Source organism: Ictidomys tridecemlineatus, chromosome 10, assembly GCF_052094955.1.
Source record: "Ictidomys tridecemlineatus isolate mIctTri1 chromosome 10, mIctTri1.hap1, whole genome shotgun sequence".
Lineage (NCBI taxonomy): Eukaryota > Metazoa > Chordata > Mammalia > Rodentia > Sciuridae > Ictidomys > Ictidomys tridecemlineatus.
Window position 1 is genome coordinate 71,163,717 of NC_135486.1, and position 18,180 is coordinate 71,181,896.

At 42.1% G+C, this 18,180-nt stretch overlaps 1 protein-coding gene across 1 annotated transcript in view; it reads right to left on the reverse strand.

The window, feature by feature from the left end:
- Positions 1-264: 264 nt before the first annotated feature.
- Il2ra (interleukin 2 receptor subunit alpha) overlaps positions 265-18,180 on the reverse strand; it is a 44,164-nt gene continuing 26,248 nt past the window's right edge. The window contains exons 2-8 of the mRNA XM_005320398.5: positions 11,581-11,763; positions 10,279-10,389; positions 7,907-8,122; positions 6,680-6,751; positions 6,301-6,372; positions 5,448-5,514; positions 265-3,032 (exon numbers count right to left, since the gene is read on the reverse strand). Of these exons, the coding sequence (XP_005320455.4) occupies positions 3,008-3,032; positions 5,448-5,514; positions 6,301-6,372; positions 6,680-6,751; positions 7,907-8,122; positions 10,279-10,389; positions 11,581-11,763 (746 nt within the window). The 3' untranslated portion in view covers positions 265-3,007. The remainder of the gene's footprint in view (positions 3,033-5,447; positions 5,515-6,300; positions 6,373-6,679; positions 6,752-7,906; positions 8,123-10,278; positions 10,390-11,580; positions 11,764-18,180) is intronic.

The following is an 18,180-nucleotide window of genomic DNA, read 5'->3' on the forward strand; positions in this document are numbered from 1 at the left end:
AGTTAGCCAATCCCCCAAAACCAAATACCAAATGTTTTCTCTGATATAAGGAGGCTGATTCATAATAGGATTGGGCGGGGAGCATGGGAGGAATAGACAAACTCTAGGTAGGGTTTTTCTAATGGGAGGGAGGGGAAGGGAAGCGGCGTGGGGGTAGGAAAGACGGTGGAATGAGATGGACATCACTACCCTAAGTACATGTATGCAGACACAAATGGTGTGACGACTTACTTTGTGTACAACCAGAGATATGAAAAGTTGTGCTCTACAAATGTAATATGAATTTTAATGCATTCTGCTGTCTTATATAACAAGTTAGAATAAAAAATAATTAAAAACATTAAAGCTATTACAAACTCGGGAGGATCCCAAAGAGCTTTTGTTTGTGTAGATTTATATCTGTCGATATTTACCATACTTAAAAACTAAAAACAAGAAAAATTTACAATACCATTTATTAATTATTTCATCAACAATGGAAATGAACTCATGATATGAACTCATCACATAGCATGTGATTTCTTGAAAATTCCACTACTTCTGAGTGTGAACTAAAGAGTCCTCAAAGAGGCCATGTCTGTATTTAATAGCTCCCAGATGGTTTAAATCTCACTGATTGGAGTGTTGTGACCTTGTGGAGAGATGAAATGTCATAAGAAGCTTAAATTGTATTGGATGATTTAATTAGGCTCCTTTTACAGCCATGTATCATGGGCCTCTGTGCCCAATCTAGCATTTTTGTGACAAACTGGGTAAATGTCTGCTAAGCTTCATGGACCACTATTTAATTTTCAGACTGATAATGAGATAGTGCTTGACTCCTGGAGGAGATTCCCCTGCTTTACTGAAAACTGTGGAAGATTTTGCCTGGGGACCCCACCTAATTTATTGGCACTATAAAATACTTGTGTAATCTCTTTCCGGGAGGATCATGTCCTTAGGGAACCCTGTGCTTTGGGAACTCATGTCATTAATTTGAGTTGGTGTTCCCAGGGCTTGTGTTGGCTCAGAATAAACTGTTTTCTTATTTCAAATTTTTTATTTCTATTGTCATAAGTGAGGGAAAATAAAATAGGTAAGTAAATCTGAAATTAATAAGAAAAAATGTTGATGTAATAGCCCCCTCTTTTCCAAAATGAGTAATGATTATACAATTCAGTTTTACTCAAGGAAGAATTTTTTTAAAAAATATTATATTTTAAAATTCTTGTCTGAGATGCCTCTCAAATTTAGTTTACCTAGAAAGCCTATATTTGGGAAAGGGAGCATGAAAAAGAAAGTCTGCTTTGTACTTGGCTGGTCACAGAAAGAAATAGAAAACTGTTCTTTAAATCTGAATGTAGGTCCTGGTGAATGTAGGTTCTTATTTATTATTGATTTATTTTTTGGTACCATGGATTGAACCCAAGGGTGCTTTACTACCAAGCTACTTCCCAGTTCTTTTAATTTTTTTTTTTTTTAATTTTGAGAGAAGGTCTCACTAAGTTTCTGAGACTGGCCTCGAACTTGCAATCCTCCTGCCTCAGCCTTCCTACTTACAGGGATTACCGGCATGCTCCACCATGTCCTGCCCAAACACACATTCTTCTGCCTTTCCAGAAATGAAAACTGGTTGATAGTTCAAACTTCTCTCTAATCTCATGAAATCACATGATGTTAAATATGAACATCTGAGCCAACCGGTTTGAAGAAATGTCATATTCATGTGAGACTGAAGAAGAATGCTCAGAGGTTCTCAGCACCTGAAGCTGATGTTTTCAGTAGCAGTTGAGGGTGGGTGGGCACATGTAATGCATACTGGTTCTCAGCGGGTTCCTTGGACCAGCACCATTAGAATCATTTGGAAACTTGTTAGAAATATAAATCCCAGATCTACTGACTCAGCAGCTCCAGAGGTGGGCCCAGCGATCTGTTTTAAGAAGGCCTCCAAGCCTTCTGACTTGCTGAGCTTTGGGGTAACAACTGAGGACCACGGGGGCACCTTTTCCACAGCAAAATTTTATCAGTATCATTTCCCCCATTCACTTCCTTCTTTCTTTCCCTCTTCCCATGAACGTTGAATGAACTGATCCTTTTCAGTGTTTTTATGACATGTATTGGGAAATGAACACATTTGTACATTGTGTGTCTACTAGTAAACATCAAATTAGTGTAGGCCCAGCTCTGAGTATAATTTATAGCAATCCCAAAGAAGCCAGCTCTTAAAGAGCCTAATAGTAAGATACAAGTAAAGCATTTTGATAAGTATAATTCATTCTCTGGAACATAGTTTACCCACCTGTTCCTGACACTAGCATTCAATATTTGAAATCCTCTCAAATCATCTCCAATATTGAAGCTTCACAATTCCAAGGGATAGCTGCCTTATTCTGATATTATCCACAAATGATTCTGCCACAGCTTTTTTTCTTTAGAGATTCAAATCCGAAGCCTCAAAAGAAGAGGTTTGCATTATAGTGTTGAGCTAGGCTCAGTGTGCTAGTCGCCAGCCCAGAGTTCTTAAAGGCTGTTTAATAAACAAAGTGATCAGAATGGGCTAGCCAACCAGAACTGGGAAGGGTCTCCACGGATGAGATCCAGGCACACGTGGTGGCACAGGAAGGAGACTACTTACGTTAGTGCTAAGGCTTTACCTGGGATTTCCAAACTGGGAAATTGGGATGAAGACAACCCAAAGTTACTTTATATTGTATAGGATATGGAGAACATTCCATGCAGTTCTATCTTTAATCAACCCATGTCCACAAAGATAAGCTAGAGAGTTCCATTTTTCTTTAAAGACCTTGGAAATTCTGGATAGAAGTGGGCAGGTCTCCCTCTTTGATGGTGCAGATTGTCTTAGTGATATGGCAGTAGCTGCCTGATGTCCTGTGATGTGAATCCAGAGGTCCCCAAAAGCCAAGGGATGTGAGAGGCAAGATTCGAGATGAGTATTTGACCTCTCTGACTTTGCTTCTGCTTCATGACTTCTGTTGGCTGTTCTTGGCTTCTCACCACTCTGGGTTTTCTAGATGGTTCTTCTACTCTTCTTCCTGTGGTGAAGTCATAGCCATATGGGTAATAATTGTGTCAAGGAAAATGTGGTCCCCACCTTATACCAATATGGGCAGAATATTCTGCTTGAGTCCCAACCAGAAGTGAGACCTGCTAATTTTGATTCTACCCCAGGATACCATTACCTTCCTACTTGGTGAAACCTGACCTTGAGATCTTGCCACCCCTCTGGAGGCCCAAACTGGCTGCCCAGTCTTAGCCTCTGTTTTATAGTTCACTCTTCAATTTAGTGTTCAATAAGCGGGGTATGAGGAAGAGTCCTGGAAGCCCTCCTGTGTCCCCATTACTCCAGAGGCAGAGACTGAGTGGGTCTGAGGGAGCAAAGAACAGATGGGCTGTTTTGTGGCTAAATCCCAAGGGGCATATTACCTGAGATCTTCACTTTACATTTTGTTCTAGGACACGGTGGCTACAGGAGGAGTCCGTGCATCTTTCCATCCTCCCTCCCTCCCTCCCTTCCTTTCTTCTTTTCTTCCTTCCTTATTGTAGTACAAGGGATAGAACCCAGGGCCTTACTCTCCAAGGCAAGTGAGCTATCACTGAGCTATATCCCTAAACAGGTGAGTGCCACCATGCCTGGCCCACGGAATCGAATTTTGAATGGTATTTAAATTATCCAAGATTGAACTTAAATATCCTTAAGTGGCTAGAGGCTGCCATGTTGGACAGTATGGTTTTTAGTTTTCTCAGTCCTTAATGAGCTCATAAGAATATCAGGTTATTCCCTACCTTGCTTAAAGCTTCTCAGGGCAAACACAGAGCAGATGTGTGCTAGGAATGTCTAACAATCAACCCTCCAAGAAACTTTGCCTGTTTCCATTGTGTAGGTACTCCCACCATGCTAAGCATCCAGCTGTCCACGTGACATCCCTGGACACAGAACTGGGAGGAGAGTCACAGTAGCACACCGTCCTGTGGTATTTCCATGATACAGGTACATTAGATGTGAATTACCCTGAGAGCAAAGATCTCAGTGAAATGCCGTAAAATAATTTGGAAGTGATCAGTTTTGAGTATGTATTGCCTTTGTTTTTAATATAGTTTATTTGTTATCTTATACTCTAATTTTTAAAAACAGCTGTGCTTAAAAACCAGTTGATAGGGCTGGGGGCGTAGCTCAGTTTAGTAAGCTTGCTAGCATGTTCAAGGCCCTGGGGTTTGGTCTTTACCATTGCTAAACAACAACAAAATCAAACTATGCCCCAAAATCCCTGAAAATTTAACCAATGTGAGCTTGCTGTAACACTTCTCTGGTTCCTGGTGACTACTCCAAAAAAAAAACATTTAAAAATGACCTTCAGCAGTTTAGTAAAAGTCTATCTCAAAAAGAAAAATAATAAAAGACTGGATGGGGATATGGCTTATAGCAAAGAGCCCCTGGTCTCAATCACCAGTACCACAAAAACAGACAAACAAATAAATAAAACAAATCTCTGGATGGGGGTCCCATGATGGTCCAGTAAATTAAATGTAGAATATCTGTTAAGCCACAAGAGGGCGCCATCAAATGAAATTAGATTCTAGAAAGTAGGACTTTTTTTTTTTTTTTTTTTTTTTTTTTTTTAAGATTTATGTTTGAATCTTTCCAGAGACCATAATCCTGGGAGGTCTTGTGGGAACTCAGATAGTTTGACTCTCTCCAGAGACTGTAATCCTGGGAGGTATTTTGGGAATTCAGACAGTTTCAGGCAGTCCTTTACTTCACTACATAAACTGAACCATGACTGCTCCCCAGTGGTCTGTCCTCTGTGTCTGAGGAGTCTTGGTCTTCAAGCTACCAAATGAAAAGTTCCTTGCCAAGTACTCAGCTTGGGGAGGGAGAAGACCTGACAATATGTCAGACACTTTACACGCTTCATCTCCTGTAATCCTGAAATACACCCTTAGAAAGAAACAGGGGGATTGCCAGATCTGTGAATAATTCCTAATGCAATAACCCTGAAGGGCTTCTCATTTGCATTGAAATAATTTGTACTTCTCAGTTCACATGAGGAAAGTTAAGAGTGTATTCCTTCCTTAGGGAAGGAAGGAATGGAAAGAATCTGCTTTTTTTTTTTTTTTTTCCCTCTCTGGCTGGGCTAAATGAAGACTCTAAGAGCTTTGGGTTTTGAGGGGAGGATCTGTATCTTACCAGATCTTACTTGGGAGTTTATGTCAGGGTTGGCCAGAGTGGATTCTGGCAGGCAGGGACGTCCTGGATACTCAGAGAGTGACATAGTGGGTCTTATGGTCTACCCTCTAAAGCTTTTCTCAAGATGGTTTCTTAATTCTTAATACTCTTGGCCTAGCGCATAGCCCTGGTCAGTGCTTATGCTGCTGTTGTTACAGGGACCAAACTTTGGGACGCTTTCCCAACTCTAAATGACAGCCTTCCTTGACAATGTGGGACTCACCATCTCCGCTGCCAGGTGAGTCCACTCAGAAGCAAGATGCTGATCAACAGGAAGACACAGCCGGCCACTGTCAACAGAGAGGGTGTTCAGCAGGGGTGCCTGGGGCTGGGCATGAGGCCAGCAGAAGCTGGGTTCCCAGAGCTGGGGAGAAGGTGCTCCAGATGAGCAAGAGCCTCCTGAAGGGTGGACACTGCATTTTCCGCTCTCCCTTCTCAGAATGCAGGTCCCACCCCCACGGATTTCTTAGGAGACTCAAGGAGGATAAGGGCCAGGTGGGCCTGGAATGAGCATCTCTAGGGAAAGGAGCTGGTACCTCTCGGGTAAACTGACAGACAAGCAATTCGGATGCACTCTGAGGCCAGGCCTCACCTAAGGAGGCTGCGAGGGAGGCCTGTGTCTGGTGAAAGAATCATTGAAACAGAAGATACATGATAAGTACGTGAGTCACTCTTGAACCTGCTCACATTTTCCAACTGCTGGTTTGCGGAGGTCCTGGAGCTAGACGTTCATTCAGTTGTCCAGGCCGATGGAACTCCAAGGCTCACTTCCCCCTTGTATGTGGAAACAACTACAGTGTTTATGGAGCGTGTTTTCTTTCTCTCCCTGGCCTCTTGCCTGGCTCATGGTTGTGGGGACTCCTTTTAGACCCACTCAAGAGGAAGACGTTGGGTCTGGTTTGAAAATTAACTTATAACCTATTATAACCGAATCTTGGGTAATGGTAGGATCTGGATTCACCTTCTACCCTTATTAACATGTCGTGTGAGGAGAGGACCTTTTAAACCAGCCAACCAACCTGTCCATGTCAGGATCTGGTGTACATTTTGTCCACAGAGAAAAGCACGTCACCCACCTACTATCTGGTACTCCATCGTGAACAGGAACGTCTCCATGGTTGTTGCTACTTCTGAGTGTTGTTGGAAATCTATGAAAAGAGGGTGTGGGAGACATTCGGTTTATGGCAAGTAGAGTGCACAAGGCTGGAGAGAGTGACTTCTCCATGATCAACAGGGGGCAGATGCCTCATCCCTGTGCCTGGAGACCTCGGTCCTGTGGTTCCTCTTTCTGACACCTGCTTTGTGGGTATGCAGGTTGCTGAGGCGTGTCCCTGCTCTGGAGGAGGCAGCCGGGGTTGGTTCTCCTGACCCTGCCCATCTGCCAGAGAGGCTTGCATCAGGCTGACTGTCTGCCTTTTCCTGATCTGGCTTCGATGGCCAAGCGTCTCCCCATACCTGTTGTGGTGATGGTGTGGTAAGTCTCACTCTCAGGAAGATCATCCGTGCTTGTTTGAATGTCAACTTCACCTGGGAGAGAAAGTGTTGCTTATGAGGCCCAAGGTGAGGAGGCAGGAGTCCCGCCTCTTGCACCTGCCCACTGCAGCTGGCCCTGGATACTCCTGTTGAGGCATGTCTCCTGGTATGGTCACATCTCTAGGGATGGCACACCACAAGGTTCCACATCAGGGTCACTGGGAAACAGGTAAAGGGCTGCAGCAGAGCCGGCGATGGGGAATTCTGGCTCTGATCCTGGCTGTGCATGGAACTGTGAGCCGTGATTTCTCCCCAGTATCTGTTCAGCCTTAGCTTCCACCTTTGACTTGGAAATGGGTGCTAATAACCCAAGCACTGTGAACCTCACATGGAGTGGAAATGCACAAAGGGATAGCTTTCCTCTTTGTCAGGTCCTCTGTTCCTCCCCAATGTCATTGTCCCGGGCTGGGATCAGTTACTCAGGCCCTCCCTCCCACTTGATGGGAGGAAATGATGGGCATGCCCCGGCCATCAGGGTGGCTTGCTGGAGTCAGGCTGTGGGAAAGAAATAGTATCCCTAGGGAACCCCAGAGGAAGTCATGGGGCATGAGAAACCGTGGTGAGCAAAGAAACCGGAATTCTCACGGTGAATGTGAAATGAGTGAGATTTCAGAGCACATAGCAGAAGACCTCAACGTAGGCAGGTGGCATGTGTGCGAGAGCGTGCACACACTCATGCTTGAGTGAGCCCTTTCTCTGCACTTTCGTCAAAGCTCAGGTGGGGACTTACCCAGGAAGGAGCATGGTAACAGTAGAGCACTTAACAAATGACAGGTTTACATCATAAATCTGGGAAAGGAAGACACGTGAGGGTGGCAGATTGCAGCTTGGGTAACTTGGGGAAGTAGTGGAAAATTTCAGGATCAGCTAGACCAAGGGCAGTATTTTTGCCCTGAGCAGCATCCCTCTGCTTCAGAACGCTTGAGAGAACTTCTTCTTCCATCTCTACTTATCCCCATTCTGGGCACAGGGCCACCTAAGGTGAAAGGGCCTTAAAGATCTCATTCTTGTTTTAGAATGAGAAGAAACTGAGGCCCAGAGCATCAAGGGGTTTACCCAGGGTCACATGGCAGGTAAAGTCAGGAATCCCACCCTGGTCAGACAGAGGGAGAGAGCAAGGGCGTTGGACACAAGAGAGGAGCCACCTACCTGAAAACAGATGGAGCTCATTTTCATCCAGGCATGTGAGCCGGGGTCGGGTCCACCTTGTTCCTCCACGGATCGTTTTGCAGACACTCAAGAAAGGGCCACTGTGTAGGGTCTTGTACCCCTGGATGCACTGGTAGTGAAGTGTCTGCCCCACCATGAAATGATAAGTTCTCTCTGTGTCTTCATGTTCCCACGCAGGGGGCTCTTGGCAGTGACCTGGAAGAGAGAAAGCTGGTTCTGAAGGCAAGCTGGGGAAAACATTGTGAATATGTCCAGGTGGCCTCTTGCTAGAGACTGGACCTTGGTGCTTTCTCTTTTGTTTGTTCTTTCATCCAACCAACACAGACTGAGAACATCCCTATGTCGGGAACCTTGTTAGGCACAGCGGCCCGCCAGGGTTGGACAGTCCATGGGGTAAGAACTATGAAGGCAGAAGATGGTGAGGATCATAGAAGAGCAGAGAGTCTTGCTGGGGACCCGGGGAAATGAGTCATTCATTCTGACTGATGCTAACCCAGATGAGGAAGTGTCTGAGCCGGTTCCTGGAAGACACTGAGGGCTTTGAGAAGTGACAGGGATGGAAAGGACAAACTTAGCTCAAGGGCAAGGGCAGGTTCAACCCAAGGCAAAGAATCCTTGGATTTCTGCTGAAGAAGAAAGGAAATACATCCCTGAATGGAAGCAGGTGACCAGGGACAAAGCCAAAGCCCAGAGGGAAGAACTGAGAAAATATCAGAGAAATTAAACATGAGCTCTGGTTAAGCTATGCCTGCAGCTTGATCCACATGAGTCCTGTTGAGAACACTAAGCTCCCTTATGCCTGTAACTTTACATACACTGCCTACAACCCAGACTTGGCTGACCTTCGGCCTCAGAGATTGTGTTCTGTTCTGATTTAATCTCAGGATGCCACGCCCACTGTCCCCAGTCTGATCATAAGGAACTGTGTGTACCTTCTAACCCAAGACCATGAAACTGCACACATTTCATGAACTTCCAGATGCTCCATAAACCTCAGTACCCAAAGTAACCTCTGCAAATACTCTAGATAAGCCCTCTGATGCTGCACGAGGCCAAATGACCCTGTCCTGAGCTGGCTTCCGTCACAGAGAGCCTTGAAAATCTTGACCGAACTTGAGTTTTAATATCAGAATAAAATGTTCTTTAAAGGACAATAAAATCCATCACTTCCTGAATCTGTTTGAATTGGGTTTGCTTCTTTCAAATGGAAGCATCCAAACTATGACAATTCATAAAGCATCCAACTGCCGGATCCAGCTGGTTATCTCTTGAGTAAGGACAACACACATTGACTTCTGAAATCATTCAATCATTGTGAGGGTAACATGGGGAAAACAGAACAAAACACACATTACACGTGTTTGGAAATTCTAGTGTAGCTCAAAGTCAGAGAGCAAAGGGAAAAAACCACCACAGTGCATAGTGTCCCTGGGATTGGCCTCCTTTCCCTCATAATGGAAGCTATAAATAAATTCAAAGTCATTTAAAATAAGTACTCAGTAGAAAGATTCCTCATCTAATCCTGGAGACCTGGGATCTTACTCCAGTTCTATTATGGGAGTACTTTTCATTTCTTGGTGCCTCAGTTTCTTTAGTAAGTTGAAGAAATGCTTCTGCTCCCTGACTCACCAGGTTGTGAGGCTCAAATGGGATTATACATGATATGGTAAGATTCTTTGTAAGGCTATAAAATTAGCAGAGGACTAATGGGTCTTCATATGGCCAACAGCTCCCGGCAAAGCTCAGGTGTTCCCAGTGGGCTCCGTTTCCTGACGTCATGCCTTAATGGAAGCATATTCACTTGAGGAAGCTGAGCTCACTCATCTCCAGCTCATTAGCCAGGAGATGTTTGTCTGGAGCCTTTAAGTATCACCAGGATAGCCCAGCACATTTTATAATTCCATCCTGTAAGAAACACCTGGACAAAAACCATCTTGTTTGTAAATCATCATCTTGTACTTAAGAGAAAACCAGAGGGTTTCCATGAGGGCAGGAACTGTTGTCCCACCCTTGTTCGCACCTTCTGTTGGCAGAGCCTGGCACAGTGAGTCCCAATACATGCTTCTGAATTGGATTGAATTGAACCACGTTGAATTCTATTTGGCCAGTTCCCAAATCACAGCCCAGGTTGGGTGCTGTTAAGGGTAGTTGGAGATGCTGAGCAAACAGCCTGCCAACGTTCAGTGATGGTTCTTGTCCTCAGGATATCCTGAGAAGAGGAGAATGACATGCACACACGTATGGAGAGTGTGTGGGACTCAAGTCTTTCCATGGGGAAACACGTCATTCCCATGCAGGAGAAGGACAGCTCCCAGGAGTCAGCCAGTCAGTGGCTCAGATGCATCACTTACCTGCAAGGTTCACTTGGTCCATAGGCTGCAAGTGGCTTTGCATTTTTGTGGTTTTCCCTTCTTTCTGTTCTTCAGGTTGAGGTGTAACTTGTTTCCCTGTGTTCCTAGGGTCTGGAAGATATGAGAGGGGTACAGCAAACAGCTTCCCAAATATTTAAAATGGGACACATGGTTCATCTATTAATTGCATGGGCATTAATTCTCTATCTTGGTGTTGGTGTTGATGAGCCAGGGGCAAGCCCTCCCTTGGGTGAGCAGGGTTGTCAGCTGTCCCTGCAGGGGCTTCTACATATTCATGTTCATAACGACAATGGCTACAAAATGTTTCTGGAAGAATTCAAAGATTTTCTGGTGGATAACCCTTTTTGTTCATATGTGTCTCACTAAAAGGGATCCTTGCTTGCTATCAGGCCTGTCAGTGGTGTGCATGGGTATGTGTGATGGCACACAGGAGGGGTCTGACTCCACCACCCCATGAACCCTTCACTCCCCTAATGCTATTCAGACTAGAGAGGTGCTATCCTAAGGCTATGGCAGGAAAACTCCTCCTGTAATACCCCTCCCTGTAGTGAAGAGGTTGGCAAAGGAGTTGCACGGGAGCACTCCAGTGGGGTGGGGGTCAGAATAAGGCAGAGAGCTGCTGGGAAACGACTCAAGCAGGTGCTTCCACAGAGCAGCAATCTCCAGGCTTTATAGTAGTCTGACTTACTGACCCACACAATCTCCAAACAAGCCCACCACTTTCAGCACATTCTAATACCACAGGGTAGGTGTGAGGCCAATGCAGAAATGGGGCTTTGTGAGAGAGATTTGGGGATTCAAGGAGAAAGGTCAACAGCAAAATTGCAGTGTCAGATCAATTTAGTCTTAGAAACCCAGAAGAGTTCTTAGAGGTAGTAGACACCCTACTAAGCATTTGTTTAATGAGTGATTATTTCATAAACCTCTAATGTGAGTTATCCCATAGACTGGGCTGGCCGCATTTTGTCTGCAAGGCTGAATGAACGAAAGCTGAATTCTGTCTCATTCTGTCCTCCAGTTCTTTGTTTTTTGTTTTTGTTTTGTTTGTTTGTTTTGAGAGAGATGTACCAGGGATTGAACTCAGGGGCACTCAACCACGGAGCCACATCCCAGCCCTATTTTGTATTTTATTTAGAGACAGGGTCTCACTGAGTTGCTGAGGCTGCCTTTGAACTCATGATCCTCCTGCTTCAGCCTCCAGAGCTGCTGGGATTATAGGCATGCACCATCGTGCCAAGCACATTTTTTCTTTCCATTGGTTTACAAAAAGGAATCACTTACGAGAGCTTACACACTGGCACTTGTTTTCCCAGGAAGAGTTTCCCGTACAAAGCATATAGGGAGACCCATTTTGTATTCTGCGGAACCCTTCCTTGCACTCGCAGGTTAACATGGTGCCGTTAACGTAGGACAAGGCTTTGAAGGTGGCATAACTGATCTCCAGTGGTTCACTATCACAAAACTCTGCAAAGAGAGAGAGAAGCAGGCTGTGAGTTCAGGAAGCCCTGGCCAGACCCTCACATATTTGATCAGGCAATGACTTAATCACATCTTTCTTCACTCCATTTCAAGGATTTATAGACATCCCACTTTTTCCTAGAAAGGAACCAAGAATCTTTGTAGGAGACATGGTTTAGGAGTTTGCACCTGTGTTACTCTCCAAAGTAAAATGAGTAAATTCTAAATGAGTGAAAAATTAACGAGGTTTTATTTTGAATATGCCTCATGTTTAGCAAATACGCACACAAAGAGAACTGTCAGGAAAGGAGAGGAAGAAAGACATACTGTTCAGGAAATAAGAATCATCAGGCTTTGTATAGTTAATGATTATGCATTTTTTTTTAAGAAATAGACATAAGTGTTCCACTTAATGTGTGGCATGTGGGAGATATAGTTCTTATTTACCTGCCCACCACTGACTTACCAACTACCTTCTCATACCATGAAGACCTTATCCCTCAGTTCAAAAAATGGACATGGGTGACCCAGTAAGAACATGAGGAGCAGTGGCCATGTCCATACTGATGGGGAATATGGTTCTGGCCCACTCAGAAAAAAATGACTCCATTGCATACTTTGCAATAAGTTCTTCTGATGCAAGAGACCGGATGATTATAAACATGCCACAGGCTGGATAAAGGAAGCTGAAAGAGAGTTGTTGGGGACACAGAAGCAGAAGTGTCTAGCACAGCAGAGTCCATCCACGCAGGGAACGTACACACAGGTGATCAGACTTGGCAGCTATACTCCTGGCTGTTGGTTGGCCCATTGCTTAGCGTGAGGGTTATTTTTGGATATCAACTGGAATGGATTGATGGAAGCCCAGAGAACAGGTAAAGCACACATCTGGGTGTGTCTGTGAGGCTGTTTCCAGAGAAGATTGGCAGGCGGGTGTTATGGTTAGATATGTGGGTGGGGTCCCCCAAAAGCTGATGAGTGAGACAATACAAGAAGGTTTAGAGATGAAATGATTAGATTGTGAGAGCCTTAACCCAGTCCCTAAATTAATGCCCTGAAAGGGGTTAACTTGATGGTTACTATAGGCAGGTACAGTGTGGCTGGAGGAAGTGGGTCATTGGAGGCATGCTTTTGGGGTATATGGTGAATGAAGTCTCTGTCTGCTTCCTGGTGTTATGTCTTGAGCCTTTTCCCTCCACCACATACTTCTGCCTTGATGTTCAGCCTCACCTCCTGCTCAGAAGAATGGAGTTGGCTGTCTATGGACTGAGACCCTTGGCACCCTGAGCTACAGATAAACTTATTCCTTCTTCAGTTGTTCTTGTCAGGTCTTTTGGTTGCAGCAATGAAAAAGCTGACTAGAACAGAGAGGGTCAGCAGATTGAGAGGGAAAGACACTATGCAATCAGCTGGACTCCAGATGGAACAGGAAACAAAAGAAGGGGGAAAGAGCGTTCTCTCTCTCTCTCTCTCTCTCTCTCTCTCTCTCTCTCTCTCTCTCTCTCTCTCTCTCTCTCTCTTCCCCCTCCCCCTTCTTCTTCATCCTGGCAAAATAGATACATTTTCATTTTCTGTTGTTGCTGCTCTTGGACATCAGACTCCAAGTTCTTTGGCTTTTGAACTTCAGGATTGGCACCAGAGGTCCTCCAAAGGTTTGAGGACCTTCAGCCTGAGACTGGAGGCTGTGCTGTTGGTCTCCCTGATTTGGAAGCTCCTGCTTCTCAGACGGAGTCATCACCACTGTCTCTGCAGCATGCAGATAACCACAGTGGAACTTTTCAACCTCTGTGATGATATGAGCTAATTTTAATTCTCTCTCTCTCTCTCTCTCTCTCTCTCTCTCTCACACACACACACACACACACACACACACACACACACACGTTGTTCTGTTTTTCTGTTTCTTTGGCGAGCCCTCTGCCCCCCCCCCTTTTTTTTTGGTACTGGGAATTGAACTCAGGGGCACTTGACTCCTGAGCCACATTCCCAGTCCTATTTTGTATTTTATTTAGAGACAGGGTCTCACTGAGTTGCTTAGCACCTTGCCATTGTTGAGGCTGGCTTTGAACTTGCGATCCTCCTGCTTCAGCTTCCCAAGCAGCTGGGATTATAGGTGTGCCACAGCACCGGTTCCACTAATACCCCTTTTAATCACTCAGGATGAAGTGAAATTTTTCTGTCCTTACTATGTCCAGCATGTTTTCACTCTGAAGACCACACCATACAGTGGCTCAGGCCTTCTCTGATTCCCCCAAGAACTAAAGCTGGGGAGAACTTGGACAGGTTGGCCTATCTCTACCCAAGAATGTACTAAACAAAAGCAATTTAAATGGGCTTGCAGGGCCAGCAGTTATAGTGGAATCAATAGCATAGACACTCAATAAATTCTGATAATTTCATAGGAAAGCAAGAAAAGCAGCATAGTTAGAAAGGGGGAGGAAAGTTGGGTTTGTAAATGCAAGCATACCTAGAACATTTACAAAAACTGACCTCTTACTAGGAAATGAAGGAAGTCTCAACAAATGTCAAAAAATAAGTATCACAGAGATTCATTTTCTAACCACAATGCAATGAAGTCAGAAGTCAAGAACAAAACCCACACGTTTTTAAAAGAAAATTGAAAGTTTCTAAATGCTAGTTCTGCCAGCTTACTAGCTTCATAGATTCATTGCTTTTACTTCTGTATGGCTCAGCTTCCTGTTCTTCAATGGGTGTAATGATAATTATTTTATTGACTTGAAAATTACATGGAATAAGGTACTATTTACCCTAAACAGCCAATAAAAATAGACGCTAAAAGTTAAACTGTGAAGTTTAACACCTGCCAAAGGATATCTCTCTCTACTGTCCGTATGGTTGCTATTACTTGCTGGCGTTTATCAAAACGCCAATCCAATGTTTAAGTGCCAGAAGGCAATCTGTTGTCAAAACAAGGCATGGATAATATCAGAAAAACTAATGAGGACTTCTGCTCCCAGCCCTGGCAGCGTAACTGGGACCAACTTACTTTTCTGTTGAAAACAACTTTACACCTTATGTGTGCAGCAGGAGTTTCAGGTATCAAGTGACAGGCAGTTCAGGGCTACATTATTTGAGAGAAGGCTAACACATGAAATGAGCTCCCAACTGTACGAATTTCTTCCTGGGGCATTTTCCTCTCAGGCAGCAACAAAGTGGAGCCCAGGCACTGTGGTGGTTTCCCTGACTTGGTATGACTGGGATCTGTTGGGCAGAGCCTTGGAGAGGAGGACACTGAACAAAGGGGGACCCAGAAGTATAGGGGGGCACCTCAGGCTCTTAGCCAAGATCTGGGTTCCACATGAAAGATGCAGTGAGACCAAGCACTGACTACCTATTGGGGAATCTGAGAGAAAAATAGTTACACCAAATTTTATTAATAAAAAACAGACATCTGACCCATCTTCTCTAGAAGAAGAGACTTTCCTAGAATGAATTTCAAAACCACAATAGACCCACCTTTACAAAAACAAAATCAAGCCTGCTAGACAGGAGCATTCATTATCCCTTCAACTGCCTGTCAGAAGTATTACCACCTGTTAGAGGACAACAACATTATCATCCAGACTGTCTGTGGTGTCTAATTCATAATACCTAGCAAGTGAAAAGAATTATAGATATGCAAAGAAACAGGAAAATGTGACCCACTAAAGAGAAAGACAATAGAAACAGATCCTAAAATGATCTAGATTTTGGAATTAGCAGATGAAGAATTTAGAACAACTATTTAAAATATTTTATATCATTGAGAACATTTATTACAACTGAAGCAGAAGTCAGCAAACTTCATAGCTTCATAGCTATGACCTGCGAATTGGCTACCATTTATGTTCATGGATAGAGTTTCAAAGGAATAAAGTTAGGCCCACCTATTTATATCTTATCTATGGCTGCTTTGCTGCTGCAATGGAAGAATGTATAACCAGGTGGCCTAAAATATTTATTTTCTTACCCTTTAAGAAAAAAAAATCACTAACTGCTAATATAAAGGGGAAAATAGTTGTGATGAGTGAAATAACATAATAATCTCAGTAGATAAATGAAAACTGTATATATAAAAAGGCAAATGAAAAGTGTAGAACTGAAAGGCACAATATCAGAAATGAACTTTACCATAACTTGGGGTCAAAGTAATAGAAAATTTTTGAACTGACAAAAATACAGAAAGGAATCGAATAGACCTTCAGTGGCCTGTAGAACAGTATCAAATTATCTTACATCCATTTAATTGAAGTTCCAAAGGAAGATAAGAGAAAAAATGGAGCACAAAAAATATTTGAGAGAATAATGGCCAGATATTTCTGAAATTTGGTGACAAACATTGATTTAAAAACCCAAGATGTTCATTACACGAAGCAGGACATACATACAGAAAATCACACCTATGTACATCATAGCCAACCTGCTGAAACCAAAGGTAATGAGAAAATCTTAAAAGTGGCCCAAGAAAAAGGACACATGCCTAGATGGGAAAATGATGAACAATGGCTGACTTCTCAACAGAAACAATGGAAACCAGAAAAGAACAGAACAACATATTCACAGTTTTAAAAGGAAAAAAAAAAAAAGGGGGCTGTCAACCTACAGTTCTACTTAGAGAAAAATCCTTCAAAAATGAGAGCGAAACTACTATATTTTCAGATAAAAGAAAGATTCAAGAATTTGTTACTAGCACCTCACATTATTAAAAAAAAAAATTGCTAAGGCAATCTTTCAAGCTATTGGGAAATTATCTAGAAATGTAAATTCACTGTAAATAATAATGAGATCTGGTAAATATTTAGGTACACGAAAAGACTATCTTTTTATTGAAAGACAACTTTTAAAATAAAAATAATAGAATGGGCACAGAGGCTCACACCTGTAATTCTAGCAACTCAAAAGGTGGAAGCCAGCCTCAGCAACTTAATGAGACTCTCAACAACTTAGCAAATCCCTGTATAAAGAAAAAAAAAATTAAAGATGTATTTCAATGGTAAAGTGTTCCTATATTCAATCTTAGTACAAAAGTAAATAAACAAATATTAAAATAATATTATAAGGTGAGTTGCATTGAATATATAAATGCAAAAAATATAATAATATAGTATAAAGGTTGGGTTGAATGGGAATTGATTCTTGTTCTTATATTATGTATGAAACGGTGTAAGTAGATTATGATAAATTAAGAATAAGAAGAAATTCTGAATAGCCTGGAGAAACCACCAAATAATAAAATAATACAAATAGTGTATCTCAAATAGTGTATTGCATTTCTTCTATTAAAAGTAATAGAAGAAATGCAATAGAGTAATTCGTACACAACACAGTTTATACATATATATGTATATTCACACACTTCTTTTTTAGTTAGGTAAAATGAGGAGAGAAAGGGAAGACTAGAGTAATAAGACTACAAAAGGAGAGCTAAGAAACAGACAGTGATAAGACAGACTTAAAATCAACCACATCATTAATTACGTTAAACGTGAATGAATAAAATGTTAAAAGATAGAAACTAGATTAAACAGCAGGGCCCAACTATATGCTGTTCCCAGGAGAACACACTTTGAATACAAAGACAATGATAGATTAAAAGAATAAAAAAAAGGCGTCATGTAAATATAAGAAAACTGGTATGGCTATATTAATATCAGCAAATAGATTCCAAGATAAGGAAATTATTCACAGATGAAACACTGTTTACATAAAATGACTAAGAAATCTACAAGTGGAATTTAGAATTTAGCAAGTTCAACAACCTCAACATACAAAAATCACTTACAGTATGTTCTTTTTACTGAAAGCAATCAATTAAGAATTACAAAATTTACAAGCAAGTGCATTTACAATGACTTAAAAACATGAATACTTATGAATAAATTTGTCAAAAACGTGTAAGACCTCTAAACTGAAAACAGAAATATTGCTGAGATGCATTTAAAAAGAACTAAATAAATTGAGAAATATACAATGTTTATAGATCGGAAGATTTTTTTTTTAATAAGAAAAAGATGTCAGTTCACCTTAAATTCATCCACTAATTCAATACAATTACAGTTTAAAAATCCAACATATTTTAGAATTGGCAAGTTAATTTTAAAACCTTCTTAGTTTTAAAAAATTAAAATTGGCAAGTTGATTTAAAAACCTTCTTAGTTTTAAAAAATTAAAATTGGCAAGTTGTTTTAAAACCTTAGAAACACAAAGAATCTAAAACATCTAAAGGTAATTTTAAAAGACATGCAAATTTGGAAAGTCATGCCATCTGATACACAGGTATCCTATAAAACTATAGTAGTTAAGACAACATAGTGTTATTGGCTTAAGGACAAATAAAGTAATGGCACACAATACAAAGTCTGGAATTAGACTCACTCACATGTATATTTCATTAATTATTTTATAAAATTGTCAAATCAATTC